Raw genomic sequence first — 8,602 nt, 5'->3', positions numbered from 1 at the left:
AACGTTTATATTTAGAGTGTGAATTTATTATTTACATCGTCTGTGTATGTGTTGAAAAACAAGCCTTAGTAAATGAACAAATCGTTGAGTGGTACGACACACAATGCAACACAAACGCATCGGATTACCAACATCAAGATAATACAAACACGAACATGTGATAAGAAGTAACGCAAAAAAATACAACAACAACAACAGGCTGCGGTAGACGCAACGCACAAGCATACTCTGAATACGTTCTGCTTATTGACTGCATAATTGACACAATACAGTCAAAAGAGCGAAGTAAAAGTGGGAATATAATTCATTGAATACGACAGTAAATATTTCAGTTCATTGAGTTCAAGTAACCAAACAAGAACGAAAAATTAAGTGATAACTTCTATATTTTTGTTCACTATTTGAATAAATATTTTTTTATTCATTTCTACACACAAAAAGTACACCGTACATACAGATAGCCACTTGTTGAAGAGATTCATATTTCTTTCGTTTGATTCGTAACTTAAAAAAAGTACATTCCAACAAAATGGTCATTAATTTTGGTGCCGGTCCGGCTAAATTGCCCCGTGAAGTTTTCGTTGAAGTGCAGAAAGAATTGCTAAACTATGCAAATACCGGTTTAAGTGTAATGGAAATATCGCATCGATCAAAGGACTATATGACTTTACATGATGCAACCCTGCAATCAGTTCGGGATATTTTGTAAGATTTTCGACACCTTTTTTCTCTCCTCACAAATGATTAATATTCGACACGCGATCATTTGTACAAGATTCTTACGATTGATTCATACATATTTTTTTTTCATAGGAACCTACCAGACAATTATAAAGTGATACTGTTGCAAGGCGGTGCAACAGGTATGTTTGCTGGTGTTGCGTTAAATTTGATCGGTCGTACTGGTACCGCCGATTACATTGTCACAGGTGAGTAAACAATATACTGATAATGTAAAACGATTGTGAAATTTTGAACCACACGAGTACATTTTGAAAAAAATATTACATTGATTTCATGGAAATATAGGCGGATGGTCATCGAAAGCAGCAAAAGAAGCAGCCAAGTATGGAAAGGTTAATTTAGTGTTGCCCAAAGTCAGCAAATACACAACCATTCCGGGTCAATCCACATGGAATTTAGATCCAAATGCATCATATGTGTATTATTGTGATAATGAAACTGCCGATGGTAATTTACCTATAAATTCTTTTCTTTTATCATAGTTTAATTTAATGTCTTATTTCAATTTTTTTTTTAATTTCTCTTCATAGGTACCGAGTTTCCATTCATTCCAGAAACAAATGGCGTACCACTGGTCGTTGATATGTCATCAAATATTTTCTCAAGACCATTCGATATTACCAAAGTAAGAAAAACAAACAAAATTGTCATAAAATCGTTGATACATAATTTTTCTATCTAAATTTTAGTTTGGAGTTGTTTACGCTGGTGCACAAAAGAACTTCGGTCCGGCCGGTATAACTGTGGTTATTGTACGTGAAGACCTTATGAACCATGCATTACCAATTACACCTGCCATTCTTAATTTCAAGGAGAACTTTGCCGCCAATTCTGAATACAACACTCCACCAACATTTATGTAAGAAGAAAAAAAAAATCTCTATTATTAACAGAATCAGTAGCTAATCGATTATCAATTGAATTACAGTATTTATGTTGTTGGCAAGGTTTTGGAATGGATAAAGAGATCGGGTGGCATCAAAGCAATGTATGAGAATTCAATAAAAAAATCGAAAATGGTATACGATCGCATCGAAAAATCGGCCGAATTTTATAGCTGTCCCATCGATAAGCCATATCAAAGCCGTATGAATGTGGTGTTTCGTGTTGGTGGAAAAACTGGTGACGAAGCATTGGAGGCTGAATTTTTGAAAGGTGCTCAAGCATTGAAAATGCTTCAACTCAAAGGGCATCGATCGGTTGGTGGCATTCGGGCATCGCTTTACAATGCCGTCACACTTGAAGACACCGAAACACTCGTCAATTACATGGACGAATTTTTGGCCAAACACAAAAAATAAACAACAATTTCATGATATTTTTCGATTCTCTTTTCTTTTGTATTCGTAAATGATGGCGCGATTAACCATCAAATAAAATAATTGATATCGATAACAATTCGAGTTTCTCTTTCACATAATTGATCACATTAAATTTTGCTTCTTAAAAATCTCATCTAAAGCGTTCTCCAAGTGGTCATTGGTTCCGCGTAAGTTATCAACAACCTGTTTGGCCCATTTGAAATACTCACAGCGACGATCCTTAAAAACAAAGATAGTTTTGATTTTGAACTCAATCGTTCGATATGAATAAATTTCAATAGCTACCTCAGTCCATCCGGTTGGAAGAGTTCGCTCCAAATCCCGTAGATTGTAGAGTTTATCGGCTAATTTAACAAGTTTTGCTTCGCGTGATGATCCCAGGGCATGTTCAATTTGTAAACGTTTTCTCTCCTGTTTGGGTAATGATTTATCATCGCTGCATTCGGCGACAATATCTCGAATGGTTTTTCCAAACAACTGTTCAATTTCTTCATAGGTTGTGTCGGTGTCCTCAACGGTATCATGTAAAATTGCGGCCATCAATATATTCAAATCCACGACATTTGCTTCCGTTAATAGATATGCAACACCTGAAATATGCAAATGCAACAAAGTTTATAAATGACAAACACTTTGCTCAACATAAAAGAAAAAAAAGGGTACAATTTACCAATGGGATGATTAATGTACGGAGTTTGTTCCGGATCAAGTCGTCTTTGTTTTCGATGTTTTTTCGCCGCAAAATCAATGCATTTTGTATATAGTATTGGATCAAACATCTTGTCAACTTGAACAGAACCACGCTTCTAAATGTATTCAACAGATGTCAAGCCGAAAAATCACTGTCTGTTCCACATAGATTTTGACAATTTCACACTAATGGCGACATCTATTACAAAAAAATTGCATAACATTATATTTAAATGCATACATACGCACGATATATACACACAGGCAAATAATCCCATTCAATCCGTTGATCTTATGAACTGAAACGATAAATGAGAATGACAAAAGAGACACCCTTGCATGACCTTGAGAATCAGTAAATTTGCACATACAAAATATGAATAAATGATTGAATAAGAGAATCAACTTCAATTGCACGCAACATCTCTCTCTCTTAAATATGGTAAATGTAATGTTCCATTTACGTTTCACATCGTGTGAACGACACGATTCTCTAGTTTATCACTTACACATGCTTGCGCAATGTAAAAAAAATAGCCAACAAGAAAATATGGTTACCGCATGAACTAAGCTCTCTCGCATTAAGGCATTATACTAGTGCTACACTGAAGTTCGTGTTGTTTGCCGGTGCTGGAAATTCTCTAAGTTCATAAATAAATCGTCTTTTGCATTTTTCGTCAAAGAAAGAACAAATTAAAAAACAACAATCCAAAGTAAGTTTGAATGCAACGTTTCTTCATTTTGTGAACATATATTTTTTTTCTTCGCGTTAGTTTTAGTGATTTTCAATGAGAATATAATACATAGGATTTTTTTTTATTGCACAATGTCACCTCTAATTACGTGAGACAATGTGTGAAATCTTTTTCGATTATGGCGCAATAATTCACGAATTGTCCATATTCGCAACCGTTGGTGACAAAAAATTAAAAAAAAAATCATATCAAATTATAGTGGAAGAAGAAAAAAATATAGTTTTTCATAATAAATGCGTGTATTTTTATGAGTCATTCACATTTTTGACATATATCACATCAATACGATAATCGATTTGCGTTGTACACTTTATAAGCTGAAGTGTACATGATTTCTTTTGATAAATCACGTGTTCTATTCAATGGCTTTTTCACACATCGATTAGAAATAATTTCGCATAAATAAAGTGTGCACATTATTGCTGCCGAACAATTTCCTAATATGTTGAATTGGAATCGTTCTCAACATTTATCTATCACATATTGAGATTTCATATCTCTGTACTCGCATCAATTTAGTGCAAATGATAGCAATAAAAAAACGTTTCTTATCTTTGAATTTAATGTATCAATTAATTCAGTTGGTGTTTAACTGATGGAATTATTTTTGAAAATCATGCAAACGATTCAATTTTAATGTTATGTCACTTGTTGTGACAGTGAGAATCAGAGAATGCGCACTAGTGTTGCGGTAGCGACGGTATAGTCTGTGTATTCTTATATGAATCGGCGATAAGCTGTCGTTGATGAAATCTGTATCCACTTGAAAAATGCAGAACGAAATATGATATGCAGAACGAGAGAAAAGTGCTTGAATATCATAAATTCGATTCGGTTGTTTACATGGACTAATTGTTATGACAATTCATGTTTTCCTCATCAAATTCTATTTTCGGCAAACGAAATGGCTCGACCATATCCAAAATTAAACAATATTTATTATTTTTTTATCGCAATATCGTTGGCACGTGCGTTTTTTTCCATCATTTTGAATATTCATCATTAATCCAATAAACACAATTGTTTTTTTTAAAAACCAAATGAAATGTAAACGTCTCGATTATAATAACGATAACAATTTGTTGAATGCACATGTATCGAAAATGTAACCAATATGTCAAATAAAATAATGAAAATTCTTTCGTAGCAAATTTTCATTTGCGTCGAATCTTGCCCGTACAACCACATACAATCATCATATACAAATATATATAAATTTACACACACATGCGAATCGGTTACATTCGTCGAGCATTCGTTGAATTTCCTTCGCTGTTGAAGTCAAATTACGAATATCTGCTTGTATCTACTTCCAATTCGGCTTCATTGGTTAGTTCGACTTTTTCTTCCTGTTTTGATTGCAAAAGAACGTTATTGCCGCTTTTGTCAAATTAACATATATAACCTAATTGTCGTCAAATACACAGGCTACCGAAATTGAAAAACACTCAAACCAAGTGGCACCCGAAATAAAAAAAAAACCATATTGTTTGAACCACACAAAAAGAAAATAACTTCCCTGTTAATCATATTTAACTGTGGGATATTAACAAAATCAATTGGCTGAAATTCGTTTAGTGCAGTGAAAATTGTATTAATTGTACGTATATAATCATTTAAACATATCGCATTTTGTTGTTTTTGGGATCATTTCCAAAGAAATAACAGTAATAGACATACTTGGCAGAAAATTAACAATTTTGAAATAAGAAAAAAGAAACACAAAACAAAAATAATACAAGAATGGTTTGGCCAACCGAATACGACAAATCAACCGAAGAGGTAGAGTGAAGTGATATTTCTTTCAATAAACTGCTTAAATTTTGTTTTTTTTATTGTCTTATTGTATATTTTAAATTATTTGCATAAAGCGGTTATACAATTCACCATTACCGTAGTGCGTACGAGTGTGAGTGTGTGTGAATGCACATTGACTGTGACCTCAAATCGAACATTATTATTTTACGCTTATGGCACAAAGCACAGCGCATTTTTTATGGAAATTTAAATGTCAAGAATAAAATAAGCACCTACAAGAAATGTCCTTTTCAAGGTCATCCAATTTTACAAAACAGCAATCAATTGTGTATCATTTGCTTGTTCGATGCGATATTCTTTTTCAATTCTAATCCGAATAATTTACATTCAATGCGTGAATTCAAAAGAAATATTTCACATTCAATGTAAATTGTAAGAGTTTTTCGTAAAACATATCACAAACAGCAAAAGAGAAAGGAATTGTGATGTGCAAACATTACATAACATGATAAGAACTCAGTTGGTTCAATGTTCCGTTTCTTTTTTTTTCTTCTTCCTCGTTTGAATCAATCCTGATACGTTAAATTTTGAGCATGTATATGTATAATGACACCATATTGGCTATAAAAATATAACAAAACACACAACCTGTAATCCGGAAATCTATTTCTGTTTTCTCGAAATCTTCACCGAGTGTGTGTGTGTTTTGTGTGTCTACACTTATGCAGTAGTTTTTCTCTCGTTTTCTCATTTTATTCTATGCACACTGTGTGATAACTTTTATTATAAATTAACAATGTAATTGTGACGTATTTGATAACAGATGAGCAACGCAACTAAACAAAATGTAGCCAGTACCTATCTTGAGCACTTGTGCCAATTGGATATCGATTCCAAGGTATCATTTGTTCGATTGTCGGGCATCATTTGTACCATTGGACCGGCATCAAAGAGCCCAGAAGTGCTTGAAACACTCATCGGTGCTGGCATGAACATTGCCCGTTTGAACTTCTCACACGGTTCATACGAATACCATGCCGAGACCATTAAAAATGTTCGCGAAGCTGTCAAAAACTATTCAGCTAAATTGGGCTTGGAACATCCATTGGCTATCGCTTTAGGTAATTTTTTTTGATAAGAATATTTTTCGTTTATTTCAATTTCATACATTCTATTAATTTTAATCAAATTTACAGATACAAAAGGCCCAGAAATCCGCACTGGATTGTTGGAAGGTGGCGGTAGCGCTGAAATTGAACTTAAACGTGGTGGCACCATTAAGTTGACAACAAATAAAGAATACGCCGAAAAAGGAAATGGCAACATTGTGTATGTTGATTATGCAAACATTGTAAATGTTGTCAAGAAGAACAACCGTGTATTCGTTGACGATGGTTTAATTTCATTGATTGTTAATGAAGTAACCGCCGATACATTGACCTGCACAATTGAAAATGGTGGTTCATTGGGTTCACGAAAAGGTGTTAATTTGCCTGGTGTGCCAGTCGATTTGCCAGCTGTTTCCGAAAAAGATAAGGCCGATTTGAAATTCGGTGTTGAACAAGGTGTTGACATCATTTTCGCTTCATTCATTCGGAATGCACAAGCATTGAAGGAAATCCGTGATGTTTTGGGTGAAAAGGGAAAGCACATTAAGGTCATTTCAAAGATTGAAAATCAACAAGGAATGCAAAATTTGGACTCAATCATCGAAGCATCTGATGGTATTATGGTTGCTCGTGGTGATTTGGGTATTGAAATTCCACCAGAAAAGGTGTTTTTGGCACAAAAAGCTATGATTGCCAAGTGCAATCGTCAAGGAAAACCAGTTATTTGTGCAACACAAATGCTTGAATCAATGGTTAAGAAACCACGTCCAACACGTGCTGAAATTTCCGACGTTGCCAATGCTGTTTTGGATGGTGCCGATTGCGTCATGTTGTCGGGTGAAACTGCCAAAGGTGAATATCCACTTGAGTGTGTTTTGACCATGGCCAAGACCGCCAAAGAAGCCGAAGCTGCTTTGTGGCAACACAGTCTCTTCAATGATTTGGTATCAACCGTGCCAACTCCAATTGATGCCGCCCATTCCGTTGCCATCGCAACAGTTGAAGCATCTTCCAAAACATCGGCCGCCGCCATTATCGGTAAAAAAACTCACTTTTTAATTCCTTACATTTCAATTCACATTCAAAATGCATTTGATTCATTATTTAATATTCTGTGTATTTTGGTCTTTTTTTTAGTTATTACAACAAGCGGACGCTCAGCTCATTTGGTTTCCAAATACAAGCCAAGGTGTCCAATTATCGCTGTTACACGATTCCCACAAACTGCTCGTCAATGCCATTTGTACCGTGGTATTTTGCCATTGTCCTATGATGGTAAGTTTAGTGCGTCTTTTTTCAAAACATGAATGAATTTAATTAAATAAATGTCGTTTTTAAAACACAGTTCCAGCTGGATCTGATTGGATGAAAGATGTTGATGACCGAGTTCAATTTGGTGTTCGTTTCGGTAAGGCTCGCGGTTTCATCAAGAGCGGCGATCCAGTTGTTGTTGTCACTGGATGGAAACAAGGTTCCGGCTTCACCAACACCATGCGCATTGTGTATGTATCTAATTTGCTTGAACATCCTTTTTTATCACTTAAAGCTACTCATTTTTGACTCGATTAATTTAATGTGAATATTTTTTTCTTATCATTTTCAGCAATGTTGAATAAATTCTTCAAATTACCTATCCCAAAATGACACAAAGTGTATCGATTGCGACGGATTTAGATGATGTGATCAAGACTATATAAAACTCTGTATTATATGTGGTTACATAATTAAAAAAAAAACATATTTTTGATTGAAATTATTATAATCATGGTCGCACATACCAAAATTAAAGCAGATAAAAACAATTTTGATGAGTGTACTATAAGTTCATTCTATTTATGTAAACTAACAAATCTGTTAAATTATTATGCGTTCTTTGAATAAATGATGCAAACAAAAACTCCATATTATGTTGCAAACAACGACAAAAACAATAAATTGATTGAACACCATACTTTGTATTCATTTATTTATTTTTTGCTTAAAATTCGAATTGATAATTGTTGAAACCATTCGGATTAAAATCATTTAAAGATCAACAGAGGGCGACACATATTTATGCGAACAGTATATTGATGAATACAGGAAACCATTTCATAAAGACACTCGTTCGGTAAATTTTACTAAAAAATACTGACTACCGAATAACTTTTTGAAATTGCCTACAACAAGAAAAATGATATTTTGAGAAAGATTAAAAATGAAAAATTCATGGATTTTCATTGAA

At 34.1% G+C, this 8,602-nt stretch overlaps 3 protein-coding genes across 5 annotated transcripts; 2 read left to right on the top strand and 1 right to left on the bottom strand.

Annotated features, from left to right (window-relative positions):
• The first annotated feature begins 271 nt into the window (after positions 1 to 271).
• Positions 272 to 2,062, top strand: LOC116337793 (probable phosphoserine aminotransferase). The gene is made up of 6 exons (XM_031762684.1): positions 272 to 705; positions 814 to 929; positions 1,030 to 1,191; positions 1,275 to 1,369; positions 1,434 to 1,603; positions 1,673 to 2,062. Exons 1-6 carry the CDS (start codon positions 530 to 532, stop codon positions 2,043 to 2,045), a joined length of 1,092 nt encoding a protein of 363 aa, XP_031618544.1. The 5' UTR covers positions 272 to 529; the 3' UTR covers positions 2,046 to 2,062.
• Positions 2,060 to 2,901, bottom strand: LOC116337794 (guanosine-3',5'-bis(diphosphate) 3'-pyrophosphohydrolase MESH1). Its single transcript, XM_031762685.1, has 3 exons — positions 2,737 to 2,901; positions 2,352 to 2,656; positions 2,060 to 2,285 (listed from the first exon to the last, which is right to left on the bottom strand). The coding sequence occupies exons 1-3, from the start codon at positions 2,843 to 2,845 to the stop codon at positions 2,169 to 2,171; spliced, it is 531 nt and encodes a 176-aa protein (XP_031618545.1). The 5' UTR covers positions 2,846 to 2,901; the 3' UTR covers positions 2,060 to 2,168.
• Positions 2,902 to 3,315: 414 nt separating this feature from the next.
• On the top strand, positions 3,316 to 8,329 carry LOC116337792 (pyruvate kinase-like). Of its 3 annotated transcripts, none has more exons than XM_031762681.1 (6): positions 3,316 to 3,469; positions 6,093 to 6,390; positions 6,466 to 7,416; positions 7,516 to 7,653; positions 7,724 to 7,880; positions 7,982 to 8,329. In XM_031762681.1, the coding sequence occupies exons 2-6, from the start codon at positions 6,093 to 6,095 to the stop codon at positions 7,992 to 7,994; spliced, it is 1,557 nt and encodes a 518-aa protein (XP_031618541.1). In that variant the 5' UTR covers positions 3,316 to 3,469; the 3' UTR covers positions 7,995 to 8,329. The 3 variants fall into 3 exon arrangements, with proteins under 3 accessions (XP_031618541.1, XP_031618543.1, XP_031618540.1); XM_031762683.1 differs by lacking the exon at positions 3,316 to 3,469 and adding an exon at positions 4,822 to 5,111; XM_031762680.1 differs by lacking the exon at positions 3,316 to 3,469 and adding an exon at positions 5,146 to 5,293.
• Positions 8,330 to 8,602: the final 273 nt, after the last annotated feature.

This window comes from Contarinia nasturtii, unplaced genomic scaffold (genome assembly GCF_009176525.2).
Source record: "Contarinia nasturtii isolate CC-2019 unplaced genomic scaffold, AAFC_CNas_1.1 Cnas_scaffold_285, whole genome shotgun sequence".
Taxonomy (NCBI): domain Eukaryota; kingdom Metazoa; phylum Arthropoda; class Insecta; order Diptera; family Cecidomyiidae; genus Contarinia; species Contarinia nasturtii.
The sequence above is the reverse complement of the archived record's forward strand: the minus strand, read 5'-3'. Positions and strand labels throughout refer to the sequence as shown.

Excerpts from the sequence above, each read along its gene's own strand:
- LOC116337792 (XM_031762680.1), top strand. The coding sequence starts at position 5,255 with ATGGTTTGGCCAACCGAATACGACAAATCAACCGAAGAG. Across the intron at positions 6,391-6,465 it reads TCCATTGGCTATCGCTTTAG|ATACAAAAGGCCCAGAAATC; the intron begins GTAATTTTTTTT and ends TCAAATTTACAG. Across the intron at positions 7,654-7,723 it reads TTTGCCATTGTCCTATGATG|TTCCAGCTGGATCTGATTGG; the intron begins GTAAGTTTAGTG and ends TTTAAAACACAG.
- LOC116337793 (XM_031762684.1), top strand. The coding sequence starts at position 530 with ATGGTCATTAATTTTGGTGCCGGTCCGGCTAAATTGCCCCGTGAAGTT. Across the intron at positions 706-813 it reads CAATCAGTTCGGGATATTTT|GAACCTACCAGACAATTATA; the intron begins GTAAGATTTTCG and ends TTTTTTTCATAG. Across the intron at positions 1,192-1,274 it reads TGATAATGAAACTGCCGATG|GTACCGAGTTTCCATTCATT; the intron begins GTAATTTACCTA and ends TTCTCTTCATAG.
- LOC116337794 (XM_031762685.1), bottom strand. The coding sequence starts at position 2,845 with ATGTTTGATCCAATACTATATACAAAATGCATTGATTTTGCGGCGAAA. Across the intron at positions 2,657-2,736 it reads GTACATTAATCATCCCATTG|GTGTTGCATATCTATTAACG; the intron begins GTAAATTGTACC and ends TGCATATTTCAG. Across the intron at positions 2,286-2,351 it reads TTCCAACCGGATGGACTGAG|GATCGTCGCTGTGAGTATTT; the intron begins GTAGCTATTGAA and ends TTTGTTTTTAAG.